General features: G+C 50.7%; 1 protein-coding gene across 10 annotated transcripts in view; it reads left to right on the plus strand.

Annotated features, from left to right (window-relative positions):
• LOC146334468 (palmitoyltransferase ZDHHC3-like) overlaps positions 1-19033 on the plus strand; it is a 21064-nt gene extending 2031 nt beyond the window's left edge. The window contains exons 1-10 of one of the 10 annotated variants that reach the window (XR_014786255.1): positions 3034-3253; positions 5258-5346; positions 8560-8648; positions 10743-10855; positions 11441-11502; positions 13336-13456; positions 14274-14346; positions 16587-16716; positions 16832-18358; positions 18445-19033. Coding sequence is in view for 7 of the 10 variants with exons in the window: in XM_084823768.1 (XP_084679894.1) it covers positions 3087-3253; positions 5258-5346; positions 8560-8648; positions 10743-10855; positions 11441-11502; positions 13336-13456; positions 14274-14346; positions 16587-17222 (1350 nt within the window). In the remaining 3 variants the exon portion in view is untranslated. Of the gene's footprint in view, positions 1-3033; positions 3254-5257; positions 5347-8526; positions 8649-10742; positions 10856-11440; positions 11503-13335; positions 13457-14273; positions 14347-16121; positions 16486-16586 lie in introns of those variants that run through there. The other 9 variants (XR_014786256.1, XR_014786257.1, XM_084823769.1 and 6 more) reach the window with 9 other exon arrangements.
• The last annotated feature ends 1204 nt before the right edge of the window (positions 19034-20237 follow it).

Below are 20237 nucleotides of genomic sequence, written 5' to 3' on the forward strand. Positions count from 1 at the left end.
TCCAGGCTTGTTTAGCTTAGAAAAAAGGCAAGAAGGGAAGACATGGTAGAAGTATACATAATTATGCCTGGTGTGGAGAATGTGGACAGGGAGACATTTTTCTCCCTCTCTCATAATACTGAACCCAGTGGGGTCATCCCATGAAGCTGATTGGTGGGAGATTCAGGACAGATAAAGGGAAGGACTTCTTCACACAAACTATGGAATTCACTTCCACAAGATGTAGTGATGGCCACCAATCTGAAGAAGGTAGATCTCCAGACGTTTGGGACTTCGACTCCCAGAAGCCCCTGCCAGCATGGCCAAGGGGCAGGAATGCTGGGAGTTGAGGTCCAAAATGGCTGGAGATCTACTTTCTCCCCACCCCTTCTCTAAGGCAGCCTTCCCCAACTGGGGGTCTAGTGTTGGACTACAAGTCCCAGCAACCCCCACCAGCCATGGGAGTTACAGCCCAACACATCCAGAAGACATCTTGTTGGGGAAAGTCACTCTAAGGAACCTGCTCCTGAAGGAATCTTCCTTACCTGAAAAAGTTGATACCTAGCATAAGCAAGACTCTCTAGAACTGGGCACTCAGTCAATGCAATAACAATCACATGGAGGAAGAGAGCAAGACTGCTGGGGTGACCAGATAGGCACTGCTCCCTCTCCCCGCAAAAGAGTACAAAATGTGGCATGTGCTAATACATACGTATAGAAGAAAATGTAGAAATTTGAATAGAAACACAATACATTGTACCATATCGGGGACAACCATGATCAGGTGACCGGTGTGCCTACTTAGTCCTGCTCCAGGTGTTGTTGATGGGGAATTTCAAGGCCCCTGCTCTGCTCTCCCTCCTTATGTCTCTTTTCCTTCTGAATAAACAAGGCAAAACTGAAGTACTTTGGCCACATAATGAGAAGACAGGACACCCTGGAGAAGATGCTGATGCTACGGACAGTGGAAGGCAAAAGGAAGAGGGGCCGACCAAGGACAAGGTGGAGGGATGATATTCTGGAGGTGATGGACTCGACCTTGGGGGAGCTGGGGGTGGCGACGGCCGACAGGAAGCTCTGGCGTGGGCTGGTCCATGAAGTCACGAAGAGTCGGAAGCGACTGACGGAATAAACAACAAAACAAGGATAGGACTGGGCCTTTGTTCCCCAGTCTGGTAAATTAGAACAATTCTGGCCTGTTTAACAGAACAAAGGAAAGGCAAACAAGATAAAGATTTAGCAGTTTAAGGCTGCAGTGCTATACACACTTACCTGGGAATAATGAGACAGTGTGTTTTATTTTTTTCAAAATTCTTCTTTAAAACACACTGTCTCAATAAGCCCCATTGAACTCAATTGGGGTTTGCACTTTAACGCTTTCCCCCCCCCAATGCCACACACATGTGTAGCTGAACTGGACACGTATTTTTCCTGTTTATCCTCCCCTCCATCTTTCCCCACTCCCCCTGTTGCCTTCCCCATGGCAAATTTTAGATTATAAGCTCCGTGGGGCAGAGACCTAATTGTTACTCTGTAAACCCCCATTCACACCGATGGCACTGAAAGAATAATAAACAGTGAAAGTATCTCTTAGCAGAAGAGATATGTTATCAAACAGCTTGAAGCCTTCAGTTATTGTTATTTCACTAGCACAAAGATCTTCACAATTCTGTTATAAAATCTTCATCATTCACTGTTCTGAATCAGTGCCTGGGCACGGTAATGGACTGGATGAGGGCCAATAAACTGAGACTCAGTCCAGACAAGGCGGAGGTACTGTTAGTGGGTGGTTCCTCTGCCCGGCTAGGTGATGTTCAACCTGTTCTGGAGGGGGTTGGACCGCCCTAAAGGTTCAGGTTCATAGTCTGGGGGTACTCTTGGACCCAGAACTATCCCTTGAGGCACAGGTGAACTCAGTGGCACCGAGCACTTTTTATCAGCTTAGGCTGATATACCAGCTACGCCCTTATTTGAACAGAGATAGCCTAGCTACAGTTATCCATGCTCTGATAACCTCATGTCTGGATTACTGCAATGTGTTATACATGGGGCTGCCTTTGATAACGGTCCAGAAACTTCAGCTAGTCCAAAATAGGGCAGCAAGATTGTTAACAGGGACTGGCCAACAAAATCACATTTGTACTTTTCCGGCTGCACTGGCTACCAGTCCATTTCCAGGCCCGATTCAAAGTGCTGATATTAACATTCAAAGACCTTAACGGCTTGGGGCCAGATTATCTGAAGGATCGCCTCCTCCCAGACCCTAAGATCACCCTCAGCGATCCTTCTCCAGGAGCCCCTGCCAAAGGAAGTGAGGCGGGTGGCTACCAAGAAAAGGGCCTTTTCTGCTGTGGCACCCCGGCTGTGGCATGAGCTCCCTAGAAAGGTTCACCTGGTACCTACGTTGTACTTCTTCTGCTGCCAGGTGAAGACCTTTTTATTCTCCCAGTATTTTAGCATTTAGCTTCCTAGTCTTTTAGCTTTGGTGTTTTAAATCTGTATTTTAAATCTCTGCATTGCTGCTAGGTTTTTTCTGGTTGTACTGTTATACGTGGTTTTAAGCTTTCATATGTTACATTGTTTTATGCTGTGCTTTGTGGTTTTAATTTTTGTGAACCGCCCAGAGAGCTCTGGATATTGGGCTGTATAGAAATAAATAAATAAATAAATTCTAAAAAGCAGCAATTAGAATTATGCTCTAGTTTAGTTTTTAAAAACTTTTTTGGGGGATTAATTTTTTGAAATCACGCAATTGCACAAAACATTATGGAATGAAATTCTCGTCATCATTATCATTATATTTTTTTTGACTCAAAGGTAACTTGGCCTTCAGTGCCTCCATCATGGACACCCCAAAACTTGATTGTAATTGTCATTATTATTGTTATTTTCATTATCAGATTTTGTCACGGACACCCCAAAACTGTTGAGGGGGCGCCGTGCCCGTAACGCACGAGGAGGCCTGAGGCGGGCGGTAGGCCCCGTCTCCATGGTAACAAGAGACCGAGGAACCGCAGCGGCGGCGCCCTCGGCTTCCGCGTCCCCTCCCGCTCTCCCGTGCTGCGATTGGCTGGCGGGGGGGCCGGAAGCGGCTGCCGGGGGTTGCCATGGGTGCGGCGGTGGCGGCTGGGGGTCGGTGCCGGTGCTGCGGGAAGGGGCGGTGCCAGGCGGACCCGTGCGGGGCGCTTTGCCTGCTGCTCACCTACCTCAGCGTGGGCTACGCCGATTATGTCATCCTGGAGCATGTCCTGCTCCAGCCGGGCTTCCGGGGCAGGTAGGGTGCTCCAGCCGCGCAGGAAAGACCCTCTGCACGCACTCAGGGGCACTGTCCCCTTGCGATGGGGGGTTTTTTGGAGAGAGGTTGAAACGACTTTTTGCTCCTAGGGGGAAAGGCTCTCTGTACACGCTCATGGGCACAGTGCCCATGGGGTTGTTTTGGAATGGGGTTGTTTTTTGGAATGACATCTTTCCCCGGGAGAAAAAGGCTCTCTGCACACGCTCAGGGGCAGTTTCCACTCCAGGCCCTGTATTTTTTCTGAAAGATTTCTTTGCCCTTGGATTGGGAGAAAATGAGCTCTGTACATACTCTTTGGTACTTAGATCTGTTTTGGAAACCTTTCCGTTTTGGAAAGTGGGTACATGGTCGTGGGCACTTTGCCCTTATGTTCTCCTTGGAAAGCTTTCTTTTCACCTTGGAAGGCAGCATCGAACTCTGCATGGGCTCGTGGGTACTGTACCCTGATGGGCGTTTCTTAAAAATTCTGCATGTGCTCAGAGGCCATGTGCTTAAGTCCTTTTTGGAAAGCCTTTTTCCTCAGATGGGGCATGGAATTCAGCACATGCTTAGAGATACTATGCCCTGTGGTTTATTTAGAAAGAGTCGCTTTTCGTTTGAAGCAGAAAAGTATGCACATGTGTGGGGCATTTTGCTATAGGCCGTTTTTGCCTGGGGCAGTGGGGGATGACAGTGGGGAAAGGATTCTTTTCCCCTGGGGGGGCTGGGGGCTGGGTATGGAACTCTTTACGTGTTCAGAGGCACTCAGCCTTACATAACAAGTTTTCTAAAGAAGATAGGAGAACCCTAGTGTTATGGCTGGGAAGCCATGGAAGAAAATCTTGAAGGCAGGTGTGGTGCGCAGGGAGTAAAAAAGAGGGATCAGAGTATGGTCTAATGGGGCAGAGGCCTGCTGTGGTATGGGGAGAACAGAGCATTACTTGTTTGGACTGGCTTATAGTAACTGCTAAGGACAGTTATAGAATTCGCTGCTGCAGTGACAATGGCCCCTAGTTTAGTGTGCTTTGTTTATTATTTTTACATTTATAGCCTTTTTCCCTCTTGCAAGGAACCCAAGGCAGAGTACGTGGCCCCCCTCCTTTCCATTTTATCCTCATAACAAACCTGTGAGGTCAGTCGGACTGAGAGTCAGCGACTGGCCCAAAGTCACCCAGTGAGTGAGCTTCATGGCTGATGGGAGATCCGGGTTCTAGTCCCCAGAGTCCCAGTCCAACACGCTAACCACCGCACCACAGTGGCTCTCAAAAGGAGATTTAGGCTGGAATCGTGTGTATGCTTAACTGACCTCAGTGGGGCTTACTTCTGAGTAGACATAGGATTGTGTTTTTATTCCCCCCCACCCCTGGATGTACATCCTGCCCTTCAATACATGTATTTCCAGAGCACTACACGATCTAGATTCATGGTCTTAGGGGAAGTCTGTTAATAGCTACGACTCATGATGGTTATATTGAGCCTCCAAGTTCAGAGGCAGTATGCCACAGAATACCTGCTGCAGGCAGTTAACAGTACGGGAAGGGAGAAATATGTGGCTAGTTCCATGCACTGGGCTTTGGATTTCTGTTTCTCAAACACCATCTTCCTTCCCACTTCACCCCCAATGCCACATTTTACAAGTGAGGAGAAGTGAAAACACAATTGGAAAATATCTGAAATCCCATAGGGTGCATCCAGTCTTTGGATGCCCCTACAGAGGGCCTTTGGATCCCAGCCGTAATGAAACTAATATTCCCCCTTCCTTCCATGAAGAAATCCAAAGCTTGCCACATTAGTCAGATGATCCCTGCTTAACTTTCAGAATGCGCCATGTGCAACCGGATAATAAGAGTTTTAAGGATGATCATGATGGTGCAGGGATAGAATAAGCTCTCGAATTTCACTGAGTTAGTCTCCTGGGAAAACACATGGGGAAGTGGGGGGGGGGGGAGCGGGGAAAGAAAGCTGACAAGATGCTGATGATCTCATCTCTTCTCTTTGTCACAGCCTCTGGTGTCCGTTCCACGCCGTGGCATTCAACTTCATTGTCATGATGCTCCTGGCCTGCCACACACGGGCTGTCTTTGCTGACCCAGGTAAGCCTCCTTCATGCCTTGCTTGGAGACCTCCAAGGGGACGTCTGTGTCATTGCCTCCCGTGCAAAAGGAACGTCTTGCGCTCTCTCTCTCTAACCGATACATGGTTACCTTATGGAACTTGCTGCCACAAGATGGGGTGACAATTGCCACAGACTGGGATGACATTGAAAGAGCTGGAGCACAATCATGTCCTTGTATACCTAGAAGCATGTCCCACTGTGTCCAACAGGGCTTACGGCCAAGTCATAAGAGCGTAAGAAGAGCCAGCGTGGATCACACCAAGGGTCCATCTAGTCCAGCATTCTGTTCAGTCTGTGGCCAGCCAGCTTTGGGAAACCACAAGCAGGACGTGAGTGCAACAGCACCCTCCCGCCCATGTTCCCCAGCATCTGGTGTATGTAGGCACACTGCCTCTGACACTGGAGATAGTGTATAGCCACTAGGACTGGTAGCCACTGATAGCCTTCTCCTCCATGAATTGGTTTAACCCCCTTTTAAAGCCATCCAAATTGGTGGCTGTCACTGCATCTTGTGGAAGTGAGTTCCATAGTTTAACTTGTGCTCTGTGAACAAGCCCTTCCTTTTATCTGTCCTGAATCTCCCACCAGTTAGCTTTATGGGATGATCCCTTTGGGTTCTAGTATTATGAGAGAGGGAGAAAAATGTCTCCCTATCCACTTTCTCCATACCATACATACTTTTGTATGCCTCTGTCATGTCTCCCCCCATTACTTGCCTTTTTTCTAAGTTTAACAGTCCTAGACATAGCCCTTCCTCATAGGGGAGTTGCTCCAGCCCCTTGATAATTGTAGTTGCCCTTTTCTGCACTTTTTCCAATGCTAAAATGCCCTTTTTGTGGTGCAGTGGCCAGAACTGTTCACAGTATTCCAAATGTGGTCACACCATAGATTTGTATAAGGGCAGTATGATCTTGGCAGTTTTATTCTCAGTTCCGTTCCTAATTACGCCTAACATCGAGTTTGCGTTTTTCACTGCAGCCTGCATAAGGGTCTGTCTAAGACAGGGGAGGGCAACCTCTGGCCCGTGGGCCTAATTTGCCCTGTGGAGGTTGCCCATCCGGCCTTGGTCCATCTAGCCCGGTATTGTTGACACTGACTGGCAGCAGCGGCTCTCCAAGGTTTCAGGCAGGAGTTTCTCCAGCCCTGCCTGGAGATGCTGGGGATCGAACCTGGGACCTTCTGCATATGAAGCCTGTGCTCTGCTACTGAGCCACAGCCACTCCCCAACACTGGGAAGATCTCTGATTGGCCAGATGTTCCAGGGGCAGCACTATGTGGGTTTGGTTTCCTTTGGAGGGGGACCACGGGGGTTTTTCATGGTGTTCTGTTTTGGCTGGTAGACAGATTGACAAGCGGAGCATAGGCGGAGCTGGACAGCATAGCACTCCGGCAAACAGCAAGCCTGCTGCCCCACACCAGAACTCCCAAGAGGCCCACCAAGCTGCTTCCAGCCTTTAGCTCTTGCTGCTCCTCTGGCCCTCCCACAAACCGATCAGCTACTGGCCTGTGCTCTTCTACCAATGAAAGCTGCAATTCTCAGGGGTCTTTCTCAATGATGTGTTGGGGACATAGGAAGCTGTGTCAGAGCCTTGGTCCAGCTAGGCCCAGTGCTGTCAACACTGACTGGCAGCAGCGGCTCTCCAGGGTTTCAGGCGGGATTCTTTCCTTGCCCTACCTGGAGATGCTGCTGGGGATTGAATCGGGGACCTTCTGCATGCAAAGCAGGGGCTCTACCACTGAGCCATGGCCCCTCCCCAAATGCTTTTTAGAACTTATATTTGAGGCCCCAGTTCCAAGGGGCTTTGGAGGACAAAGAAGTACAAGCCAGGGAAGGGACTTGAACTCACAGCCCCCAGCTCTTCAGCAACCCTCCCTTATCTACTGCGCTATATTGACTGGGCTAGGAGTTGCATCCTTGTGCTCCGTAGCATGGACTGCCCGCTGCCAAGCAAGGCTGACCTCTTAGGGCTGCTTTTTAGCACACCCAGGCAGAGCAGCTGCAGGAAGCAGAGATGCCTCACTCATCCTTGCCGGGTGTTGTTTTTCCACAGCCGCTTGCTGGGCTCCAGCTGAAGTTTGTCACCTCGGCTTTCTTGGAGGTGTCATCTTACCCTGGAAAGTGCCTCTCTCGCCTGTGGATCTTCAGGAGTGTTTATCTCTAGCAGAGGGAGGCCGTCGATCATCTCTGCCAGTGGCATTTGGGACAGAAGGCGTTTAATTTAAATTAACCAGCCTGCTTTCTGTATGTCATTTTCTCCCCCCCCCCCCCGCTTCCCAAATGCAAAATCAAAATATTTATTGAGCAAATGTGCCTTCGCTGCGTCACTAAGACATAGAACATCTCGGTTGAGTAATGTGCCTGCATCATGGTTAGGGAAGTTTGTTCTGTTCCCATTTGTTGGAGTTTTGTTTAGTTCATGATATACTTTGAAAGGAGGGGGGCAGGAAGCCTTGGTTGTCCTCAGCGCTTCCAGCCAAGCCAAAGGCCCTTATGGTCCAGTGCCTCCAAGAGTGGCCAGTCAAGTGCTCTAGGAAAGCCCAAGAGCAGGACATGACGGGGAAAGACATTCCCAGTGGTTTGTACCAAGCATCTAATACTCAGGGGTATGCTCCCTCTGAACCTGGAGGTTCCGTTCTTAACTATGATAGCTCTTAAAGGAAGTGCTACCATTTTTTTTTAAGATGCCGTGTGGCAGAGGGACCATCAGGGTCACCTCCTGTTGTCCCCTCCCCTGTGCTGTGGGGAGACGCCCCCACCCTGGACAATGGAGCGGACAGACCCTTCCCTCAGGGCTATAGGGGTGCACCATAGCAGGGGCTGTGCCTGCGGGTGCTATTGGGCATGGCAGGGGCCAGTCACAACGTGTCCAACCTTGACAGCTGCGTAAGTTTGCTCAAAGGCTTTACTATAATCACACTAAGGGCTATTCCTGCCTGTGCGAAGCCAGGTCAAACCGCTAGCCTTAAATAAATTATCTGGGCCACCCAGGGAAGAACATGAACCAAATAGCCAGAGTACGTGCAGGAGGTGTCTTAATGTGAACAAAGGATGCGCCTTAATCCCATTTTTACTCCCTGTTGGAGTGGCTGCAAAGCAAAGGATCCTCTACAGATAAGTGCAGCAAAACTGTACCAGTCTTTGCCCCCGTTTAAATAGGACTGACGGTCTCGGCCCCCGGCTGTCTTTCAGGCATGGTCCCACTTCCCGACACTGCCATTGACTTCTCTGACCTGCAGAGCAGCAGCAGCAGCAGCGGTGCGTCGCACAAGAACAGCCGGGTGAGTTGCCAACCTGCAAGGATTCTGTCTCCCAGGGGGAGCATAAAGCTGCCTGCCACATAGCCCCGCCACCATCAAGCTCAGTGCTGTCTCCTCTGACCGGCAGCAGCTCTCCAAACGCCCAGGAGAAAGATCTTTTGTTATTTTCTTTTTATTTTATCGGCCATGTTTCTGTGGTCACCCGTTAAAAGTATGTCAGCCTTCCCTAACCTGGCTTGGAACAGTGAGGATTGCAGGCCATTTGGAGGGCACCAGGGTGAGGGAGACTGGTTTGAGTGGAGTTGGTGGGGATTGGACCCTGTGTATGCCCGCCAAGCACTGCCTGTCCACCACTGAGTCAAAGCAGCCCTCAGCATGGCTCATTGCTGGGGAACCTGGAGGTACCTCAGTGGGGCTTGAACCCTGGCGCCCGGGTGGCTTTTCCCCCCCATCTCTTCTGCATACAGCCCACCTGACCCCCTAAGCCAGCTGTCCCCAACTGGGCTGTGTGGGCTGGGGATGGTGGGAGTTGTAGTCCAACATATCTGGAGGGCCCCAGGTATGGGAAGGCTGCCTCAGGCGATGCGATCGTGGCAGCTCTGCTGTCTTGAAGTACTGCAGTAGGTTCAGATAAGCACTATTTTTCAGGCTTCCCTCTGCAGTCTCAAGGGAAAGAAATACATTTCACAGTGTTAGGATGCTGCGGTTTTTTTCCTTCTTCTTAACAATGGGTTTAAAGTTACAGCTGCTGCTGGAAATTGACTCCACCTTCCCCCGCCCCTCTCCACACACTTTCATGAATAGGCCTAGTCCTCTCTGAGGCGACCAGCCTGTGCCTTGGGGGTCCTACCTCAGACTGCAGAGGGGAGCGGGGCTCCTGGGATGGAATGTTCCGTATGTGAAAAAATCCAGTGCATGAGGGACAACAGTTCTAGTTTTGCCCTCCCTAATATCTTAGTTGTCCATATGCAGGGAAATCGTCCAGGGGAGGGGGTGGGAGAAACCATGGCTGGCACCTGGTGTCCTTGGGCAGCTGCTGGGAGGGGGGGCGCACCCTGGCAGGGCCAGTGCGGACACCTGCCCTGGGGGCGCCTCTAATTTTTGTCCTTGCCAGGCACTCTGAGTGATGCTGGGAGACTGGGTCTCACAGACATTTTAATTTCCCACAATGCACCTGATGTATGATTGCTCTGGGGGAATTGTGGGAAAAAGTTGTAAGACTCCTTGAGTCTTTTCCCGAGCAAGGCGTCTAGAAATCTTAATATGATGATGGCAGCTAGACCATCAAGGAGGGGGCTGTAGCTCATTGGTAGAGCCCCTGTTTTGCACGCAGCAGGTCCCAGGTTCGATCGCAGGAGTAAAATCCTACCTGAAACCCTGGAGAGCCGCTACCAGTCAGTGTCGACAATGCTGGGCTAGAAGAACCAAGGGGCTGATGTCGTGGGCCGGTCTGCCTGACACGAGGGTAGTTTGCTAACCACAGTGGCTTGCTAACCACCCCCGCACATGCTGGTCATGTGCTGCCCAATTTACCTAAATACTCTTGTCACAGTGCAGCTTGTCATGATGTCCAAACCTGGTGGTTGGCTGGGGTGGTTAATAAACCACCCAACAACCCTAGAACAGGCCATGAGTTCTGGTGGTTTATTAACCACCCAAGCTATCCACCCTCGCCAGGTTCAGACGTCATGACAAGCCACACCTAGTGAGGGTAATTGGGTAAATCAGGTGGCTTGTAACTGGCACATACGGGGGTGATGAACAAGCCACCGTGGCTTATTAATCACCCTTGCATCTTGCAAAGTGGTCAGTATAAGGCAGCTTTCTGTGTTCTTGGCCTCCCCGTACTACTAGGAGCACTGCCACTGCTGCTTCCAGGGCCCTTTGACAAAGGACCCACCCTCTCCCTGAGATTAGCTCAGAGCCCCTTCAAACCTGGTGCCAGCCCTGTGAGGAGCATTCAGCCATGCAAGCCTCGGTGGTACAGTCCTGACCAAGGTCTACTGCCTTGGCAAGCACTAGGCCCAGGTGCGAAGATGCTTCGCGACCTGAGTGGGTGGGGGTGCTGCAGTTCCTTTGGCCCCTCCATCATCCTCTCGTCCTTTGCCTCCCTAGAATAATGAGGACTGGACAGTGTGTAACCGCTGCGAGACCTACCGCCCGCCACGGGCGCACCACTGCCGTGTCTGCCACCGCTGCGTGCGCCGCATGGATCACCATTGCCCCTGGTGAGGATCCTGCTGTCCTGGGCCATGGGAGGATGAGGGAAACTGGCCTTGGGCTGGGGTGGTGGGGGTAGGTGGTGCCTTGCAACCATTTGGTTTCTGGCAAGGGGAGGGAGTTTCCCAGGCCATTCCACAAAACAATGGACCAAATGGAGAGGTCCTTCTTGGTGGTAGCCCCCCCGCACACGCAGTTGTGCCATAATCTCCCCCGTAAGGCCTGCCTGATGCCAACACTGCCATCTTTCTTGGCACCAAGTTGAGACTTTACTCCCGAGGCATTTGACAGCATACGATGGGGATCTTAACGTCAGTTGTTTTATCAGCTCCTTTATCTTAATTGTCACTGTTTTTTTGTCTTAAATTGTTTCTACATTTTGTAATTTAAATATTTTATATTTTTATTATGTTGTATTTTTGGATTGTAATGTTTGTGAATTTTGGCTATTGGCTACTGGGTGGTATAGAAATGTAATGAATTAGACATTGGAATTCGGCTTCCTGCCCCCTCTGACAACTGGAGAAAGCAATCCCTTCTTCTTTACGTATGATCTGCTGTGGTTTTCTTTGCAACTCACCCTCTCTTCATAGGATCAACAACTGTGTTGGGGAGCTCAACCAGAAATACTTCATCCAGTTTCTCTTCTATACGGGTACGCTGAAAAAGTTACACAGTTGTGGTTTGGAGGAGGAGTTCCTGGGAAGGGATGGAGTGGGGCACTGTGGGTAGCCATCACAATTCAGCGCCTCGCTTAGTGGCCCATCATCCAGTTGACCCCTGCCAGTGGTAAATTCTGAAGTGCAGGCACTCATCATGACTGGATAGCCACGCCACCAAGAGAGTCCAAAAGTGCAGGCAGCTGCATTGATCCATATCGACAGAGCGGTTCTGGCTGTTTTCATCTCCAAGAGGAACAGGTGTTTTGCGACCAAGCCACCATAGAATACTTTGCATGACAACAGAGAAAGCTCACAACTATATATTGCTGCCGAGAAAATTCCTTTCCCCAGCCAGCCACTATGAGGATTGCAGCTGCATTCAGAGAGAGTGGGGAATTCTTGCGGGGGGGGGGGGTGGCAGATGACATCAGAGTCCCTGCTAATCAAAAAGTGCTGGGGCTGCATCCCTGCAAACCCTGTCTTCACTGCACTGCTGGCCTCTGTGGATCTGGTGTTTGTTATCCACAGTAAACAGTCTGTGAGCTTGTGTAGCTGGTTGAGCTGCACACATTCTTCCCTGAAGCGTGGTGTGGATCTCTGGAGATTGCACAGTTCTACACCAACCACAATTGATCCAGCACAACCCATAAGATGCCGCCTCTGTTCTCTGAAACTGATGCAGCAGTTGCTGCCGTTCCCCACTGGGGGCCGCTCTTGTCCCAGGCATGCAGGACAGGCCTGCGAACCCTGGAATCCTTTTAGGTTTCTCCCCAGTTCCTTTGTCTTGAAGAGATGTGAGGCCTTGTTCGCCAGGGGTGTGTGCCCTCCTGGCCCCGGCTGCCTGCAGGACATGCAGTGGGTATGAGGATTCCACCGCAAGCATCCCACTCCGCTTGCTGCCTGCCTGCTTCACTCTTTAATGCCTTTGTTACTCCGGCGCAGGACCGCTTTCAGCTTGGGGCCCAATTTCCATTTCAGAAAAGATGTCCGGGGTGGGGGTGCGTTCTGGGGGTGGACAGAGCTGAAGGCCAAGGGGCAGGGCCAAAAATATGGGCATATTTTAGCTGGAAACTCTTCGTGCCCAAGAGCCATCTCACCTTTTTAGAATGGGGGTTGGGGAAATGCACAAAAGCAGGGAAGCTATCAAACCGTTGGTGGTTGGGGGAAAAGGAGAAGGGTAAGTGTCCATTTAGGGAACCCTGGAAAGCCAGATTTGAAGTTCTGTATCCCTGCACTAGAGACTTACTGCTCCCTGAAACCACCATTTTGTTTTGCACCCTTTAAGCTCCTTGGGAAAGCACCCTCTGCCAGTCTTAACATGGGAGGGGTCGACTGTGCACAAGTGAAGCAGTTTCTCACACTGCTTTATACCTTCTTGAGTGCTCTGTGCAAAGTGGAAATGGCCCTGTTAAGATGCTGGTGAGCCCTTTGCCGGTTTCACCCCCACCCCTCCCCCTGCCAATGTGCAGTCTCCCCACCTAGGCCTAGGCCTCCCTTGCCAATTCAATAATGCCACCTTTCTCCCTTCTCAAAACTTTCTGTAAAGGTTTTGGCTTAACCCCTCAAGTTGGTGTTTGTGACCATGAGGGCTAGAAACTTACTGAAAGCTGGGCTTCTAAGGCATCTGAAGGTTGTACAGGAGCCATTTGTTTTACAAACATGAGCCTTCAGTAGCATCCTGACCATGCTTGGGAATTTATCACAAGCCCTGAGGGATGATGAAAATATACAGCTGGACTGACGCACTTTTTTCATAGTTTCTCTCCTCTCCTCTCCCCCCCCCCCCGGTTTCCTGGCCTTCACTGACCTAATTCTCCTGGCCACAGGCTTGGCTAGCCTTTACGCCATGGGGCTGGTCTTGACCACCTGGCTTTGGCCCGCAGACAAGAGCTCGGCAGGGAAAGCAGAAGTTGCTGATGGCGGCGTTTCCGGCAACCGCATCCAAATGTGAGTGCCCGCTTCTTCCTCCCACCAGGGAATTAAAAAAACGCACTCATAAAGCCAGGCATAAACGGGGGTTGCAGAGGCCCTGTGAATTTCTCGGGCTTTGCAGAGTTAGAAAGGAAAGGAATTGCCATGTCACACAGTTCCTGCCAAGAACAACTGGAACACGGGAATGTTGGCTCCAGGCCCAGGGGAGGGGATGAGTGGATGCACCAAGCCGGCTTTTGTGAAACAGCTGAACCACACTCTCTGGGAAGTGGGAGCAGTCGTGGTTTGGGAGTTACTCCTTTGTCCATCCCAGAGCCTCCCTGCCCGTCTCCCCCTATGTAGGGTCAGACTCCGTCGGTCGACACCTTTGACTTACTGCATGGAAGGAGCTGGACACAGCCTCGTTCCTTTTGTGTGCGTGTGTGGTGGTGTCAAAACAAATAATTCAGAGTGTTAGGACAGTGTGTGTGTGACTTTGGCAACTGGCCCCTCTGTAATGTTCCAGGTCACTCTGTCTTGATTTTTCATGCCTGTGTGTGTTTGTGTGTCAGAGCTTCACATTTTTCTGCTTAGGGAGTTAGGAAGAGAAAGAGTGGGCCATATTCAGCCCAGTTTCTCAGGAAAAAAGATGTTCCCAGTTCCCCCCCTTGCAACTGGGGAAGCATGGCATGATGAGCCCCTCCAGCCGTCTTGGCCCCCTGCATGGATGGACTGGCCGGTACCTATGTAAACAGGCCAACCCTGTGTAAAAAACCCCCGACACACACAAAATGAGGTGGGCTGGTTATCTTGGCTAGCAAACTGACTGCACTTTCCCCTCTCCTTCCTCTAGTGCTCACCGCATCATCTTGCTGGTGGAATCCATCCTCTTTGGGCTCTTCGTCACAGTCATATTTTATGATCAGGTTAGTTTTAGGCTTGGGTGCATGTGGCCCTCCAGACATTCTCGGACTTCAGCTCCCTTCAGCCCCAGCAAGCATAGTCATAGCTGATGGGAGTTCTGGTTCCCCACCCCTATTTTTAAGGGGGGGGGAGATTTTGTCAATCACCAAAAATTCTTTAATTGGGTTGTCAGCACTTCTCATATAAAAGTGAAACCATAATCCAGATAGTTCCAAAACTGCCCGGGCACAAAGCCAGAAGAGCGGTAGCTCAGTGGTAGACCACCAGCCTACTGAAGGTCGTGGGTTTGGTCCCTGGCATCTCCAGGTGGAGTGGGGGGAAATTCGTTGGAACCCCGGAGAGCCGCTATTAGCGTTGATGGCACTGGGCTGAATGGACCAATGGTCTGACACATTTTAAGGCAGCTTCCTATGTTCGTAGCTTCATAAGAGAAATAATATCCATGATGTCACTGGCACTAGCCAGTACAATCAGCAGATGCAGCTGCCTTGTGCAAAGTCCCATCTATCCATTCTGACTGGCACCAGCTCTCCAGGGTCTAAAGCAGGGGGTTGCTCCTGGGCCAGAAAGGCCAGAGATTTGGAATTGGAGCCTTCTGCATGCCAAGCAGTGTGCTCTACCATTGAGTCCTCCCGCCCACCAACCCATTTAGGGAAGGGCCTTCGACTAAATCAAGGACTGAGGCAGAGTCAAAGAGTGCCTCTTCACACAGAGTAGTTAAACTATGGAATTCACTTCCACAAGATGTAGTGATGGCCACCATTGGGATGACTTTAAAAAGGGATTGGACAAATTCATGGAGGAGAAGGCTATCGATGGCTACTAGTCCTGATGATTTTATGCTTCCTCCAGTACCAGAGGCAATCTGACTATGTACACCATTTGCTGGGGAACATGGACGGGAGGGTGCTGTTGCACTCATGTCCTGCTGGTGGGTTTCCTGTGGGCAGCTGGTTGGCCACTGTGTGAACAGAATGCTGGACTAGATGGACCCTTGGTCTGATCCAGCATGGCTCTTACAAGATGCCGGGGACTGAACCGGGGATCTTCTGCATGCAACGTAGGTGCTCTGCTACTGAGCTACAGCCCTTCTACTTGTCTGGGGGCCTTTGAAAGGTATTCAAGCAATTACCATAGACAGGGATTTCTCCGTGGTGGCCTCCCTAATGCAGAACACACACCCTCCCAACTTCCCTAGACACATTTGCCTGGCCCCAGCTTAACCCATCATGCAACAGGTTAAAACTGTCCTGTGGGGCCTTTGCTAGTAACTAAGGTTATTCTGCTTAGTTTGATTTTTAGCAGCTGCTTGCCTAAGCTTTCTAGGCCATGCTTTTGTTTGTTTGCTGTGCCATTTTATATTGCTTTCAAATCAAGCCAATTGCTGTCTCAAAGGCTGTGTGTGGTAGAAAGATGGATTTATTTATTTTTAAATGAACAAAACCAAACCTTAAGGTTTTTGCTCATCTTGGGATTCTGTCATTAAAAGGGGACTGGAGGAGAAGGCTATCTATGGCTACTACTCCTGATGGCTATATGCTACCTGCAGTATCAGAGGCAGTCTGCCTATATACACCAGTTGCTGGGGAACATGGGTGGGAGGGCGCTGTTGCACTCCTGTCCTGCTAGTGGGTTTCCTGTGGGCAGCTGGTTGGCCACTGTGTGAACAGAACGTTGGACTAGGTGGACCCTTGGTCTGATCCAGCAGGGCTCTTCTTATGTTCTTAGTTGCGAAGGACCTTGGAGGTCATCGAGTCCCACCCCTTGTTCAATGCAGGACCTGTGCTGCAGGGTGCAACTACAGCCTCCCCAACAGACGGCCGTCCAGCTCCTGCTTAAATGCCTCCAGCCCAGGAAGGGGCTTTCCCATCCCTCCTACTCGAGATCCAGTTTTGGGCTGAAGATGCTGGGGATCTCACTTGGGAGCCTTCTGCATGCAAAGCGACATGTTTTTTCCCACTGAGGTGTGGGCCCTCCCCTTCCGCTTGGTGTCCCTCATGGCCATGCTTCTCCTCTAGGGTGTCATTCGGGGGTGGGGGAGGTAGGGGGCTGATCGGCAAGGCCCCTGATTTTAGCAGGGACATGCTGAGGACCTAAATAAACCTGAGCAGCTGACTTGCCAGGGATGGTGACACGATGGGAATTGGGCTGCGTTGTTGTCTGTGGGGCAAACGGTGGGCAGGCACGCCTCTGTGTCTCTCTCGCATCCCCCTCAGTGCTTTGTGCGCGTCTCGTCTCCCAGCTGGTCTCCATCATCACGGACGAGACCCCAATCGAGCAGCTGCGCAACCGGCTCCTGAAGGAGGCGCACCGGCAGGTGTTGCACACGCGGAAGCCCAAGATCGCCCTTTTGCGGGAGGTGTTCGGCCGAGGTACGCCAGGCAAGGGTGGCGGCAGGAGAGAGCGAGATGGGCGCCTTCCCCCTGCCAAGAGCTGCACACAGCAATCTCGGATCTTTTGCTCTTTCCCCGCCCTGTTTCCTCCCAGGTTTCGTGATCTGCTGGTTCTTTCCTTGCAACTGCAGCTCCCCGTTGGCCAGTGGGCCTTCCTACAGCTACTTGCCCAACTACGACGTGTGACTTCCTTGTGCTGCCTCCCACCCCCAGGGGAAAGTCTCCCTCCTCGTTCTGCCCATGGGTGTGCTCACTCTTGCTGTCTCGCTCACTCTCGGTGGGAGCAAAAGGTTCCGTTCTGTTTCATCTGCTGCAGCCTGCTAAGGAGGAGGGGGTGCCAGATTGTGACGTTTTCCTTGAATCCTGGAGGGGAGCCGGGGTCCCATAAGTGTGTGAATCTCGGTGCTCCTGTTGGAGAAAGTGCTCGCTCTCATCTCTTCTCCTTCCTGCAAGGTGGAGGTGAGTGGGAGGCCCCCGTCTTTTGAACTCCTGGCCCACCTCCACACCTCTCGGAATTGTGGGGTTGCTCGTGGCAAGCCCCGTGCCGAAATCCATCCCGGGACCTTAGCCAGCGAGTACTGGGCCTGCAAGGAAAAGTGGGGAGAGATAGAGGCCCCCTCCCTAATCCTCTAGGCCTAACTCTGCATCAGGTGGGACTTGCCTGCAAAGGCCTCATTGAACTTCTGAATCTTGATTGGGTTATCCAAAGAGATAAGTCTCCCTGTACCCAAGCCCACAAGAACAAGGAATTCCAAGGAGTTTGTAGCCTCTTCTCGTTCAACGTTGGTGGGTCGCTCCCTTTCTCTAGGGAGCCGTGTGGCCCTCTACCTGCTAGAGACTATCACCCTGCTCATTTACCTGGTTGCTTACCCGAAAACAAGAGGTGTGGTGGGAGGGGATAATTCTGTTTTCAGCCCGCTTCAGCCTCGGATCCACTGCTTCTGCGTCAAGCCAAGGGGGAGGTTTCTGGTAAGCAGCTCGTGATCTGCCGTCGGCAAACCACTACAATTTACTAAATCGCTACAAATCTGCCAATGATTTGTAGTCTCCCATTCTGGGGGTTTTAGTGGGCACAATAGTTATTTCCCTTGTCCCCAGGCAGAGGTTGGGGAGTTGGTGAAGAGCAGGCTATGGTACCCTTCTCTATGCAGCACCCACTGCCTGAATGTCTGCTTCTGGTTTGCCGCGAGTGTTGTCCTTTCTCGTGTCAGTACTCCAAACCCTCCCTTGTATTTTTTTTCCTGTTGTGTTGGAAACTGAGTCAGAACAAATGATGGCCGTGGTGGAGGTGGGACTGCTGCGTATTTAGGTTTTCCTGTCTGTCTCGGGTGGATTCTGCCATGGACGTTTGGCCTGGTAACAGGAAGGCTTCATGTTGTTTTATGTATCTCTTCCTCTGCAGGGACTCCGGTTTACCCTCTGGGGATGATCCCCAGTGTGGTTCACAGCCCTTGAAAATTTAGGTTTTAGGTTAGGTTTGCAGCGTTATTTGAGGATGGAGCATCTGAACTGAAGATGAGGGAGAGATTTAGGGGTCAGGGCAGCTTCTCCTGACATAGTATTTCAGCGGTGGAGGCAGGGCAGTATAGCCCTTGAAATTCTACCCTATGAAACTCTCAGGGCACAATCCTATGCATGCTTAGACGGAAAAGAAGTCCTCCAACTCCCAGCATTCCCCAGCTGGCTGGGGAATGCTGGGAGCTGGAGGACTTCTTTTCTGTCTAAACACGCATAGGATCGCACCTGTAGAAGCACAGGAGGCAAGTCCTATGTGGAATCTGGTACCCATAGTATCAGCTGCTCCTTCTATCTGGTGTATTATCAGCATTCACCCCACCCCACCTCCCATGCATGTGTGTTGTTTAATTTATTTAATACGATTCATCCACAGTAATAAAAAAAAACCCAAAAACAAATGAGACCCAACAAGGGAAATAGGTCATCAGCAAGGGCATTAAAACCAGATACTCTCAGAAGCCAGCAGGAATGAAAACGCCTTTGCTGTGTTGCCTTGCACTTGGTGAAAGGACCGGGGAGGGAGGCAAGGAGCCACTGCCAAACAGGCCCTGCTCTTTGTGGCTAACCGCTGCAGCACAGAACTTGGAGGTGCTCTGAGCTGATGGTGGTCCTGGGCAGGGAAGTTCACATGGAAGCAGGCGGCCTCCTGAAGACCCTGATCCCAGGTTGTTCAGACCTTCATAGATTTCGCATGTCACGCACAATGTGTTCCAACTAGGGCTGCAGCATTGAGTTAATTGAGCAGTTAGGTTATTTGATTAAAAACGTTTTAATGGACTAAAAGTGTGCCCCTGATTGATCGGGCAGCGGGCTTTATTATATCATTTTAAAGAGAAGCACTTATAAAAACAGCAGCCGGCAAGCTTGATAAAAGAGGCATTCTCCCTCCTCTCACGTAGGAAGAAATGCCTCTTCTGAGAAGATGCCTGTTGCTATACAAGACGTTAATAATCTAAAAGAAAATGTGCCTCTTGCTTCAGAACAGTTGTTTCTGTCCATGTGGAAATTTAATTGATATATTAAGGGCACAGCCCAATGGGCCCTGCTAAGATATCCCTCCCTACACATGGAGACAGAGGTCTGCCCCTAGAGGCCTCCTCACTGAGGAGGCCTGCATACATACAGTGTGGTGTAGTGGTTAGAGTGTTGGACCAGGACAATGGAGACCCAGGTTCAAACCCCACTCAACTAGGAAGCTCACTGGATGACATTGGGCCATTCACTTTCTTTCAACCTAACCTACCTCACAGGGTCGTTTTGAGGATAAAATGGAGATGAGGGACCACGTTCACTGCCTTGAGCTCCTTGGGCGGGGTGGTGAAATGTACTACAAATGTAGCAAGTAAATAAATGGTAAGGCCCTGCCCCCCCCCACTTTCCCTCCTCTGCCATCAGTGTTCTAGTGGTAGCGGTGGAGAAAAGGGTGTGTTCGAGATGGGTCCTGTTACTGCAACACTGCTAACCCATGGTTTATTTAACCCATGGTTTATTTAACTCATGGTTTATTGCCCAACCTGGGGTTTATCTGGCAATTGATCAAACAAACCATGGTTTGTCCTCTTACACCCTGGATTGTTTGTTTCCCTCTTCGTCCTTTGACCGCTCCCTCCCTGTATCCCAAATGCTTTTGCAGCACTGTCGTACTATCATGTAGAGCAGCTGGGGTTTTATTACTGCTCTTACCTGCTGCCTCTGTAGCCTGGAGGACCAACCCACAAACAGTCCACGGGCCTGGGTTCTCATGTAACGACAACCCATAGTGTTAAACAACCAAGACTTCACAACAAACCATGGGTTCTTTTTCTGGCTTGTTCATGGCTAACAGGCCCTGATTGGGTTATTACAATTGTGTTCACACATCAGACAACCCAGGATTCAACAACCCATACCATAGGTTAGTGTTAACGTGCGAACCAGGCCACACACACACACTCAACAAGGGAGAGAAAACGAGCCAGTCCTGGAGCTGGCTTAATGATTTT

This window comes from Heloderma suspectum, chromosome 17, assembly GCF_057233095.1.
Source record: "Heloderma suspectum isolate Gila_16-S chromosome 17, 16-S_ref, whole genome shotgun sequence".
NCBI classification, from domain to species: domain Eukaryota; kingdom Metazoa; phylum Chordata; class Lepidosauria; order Squamata; family Helodermatidae; genus Heloderma; species Heloderma suspectum.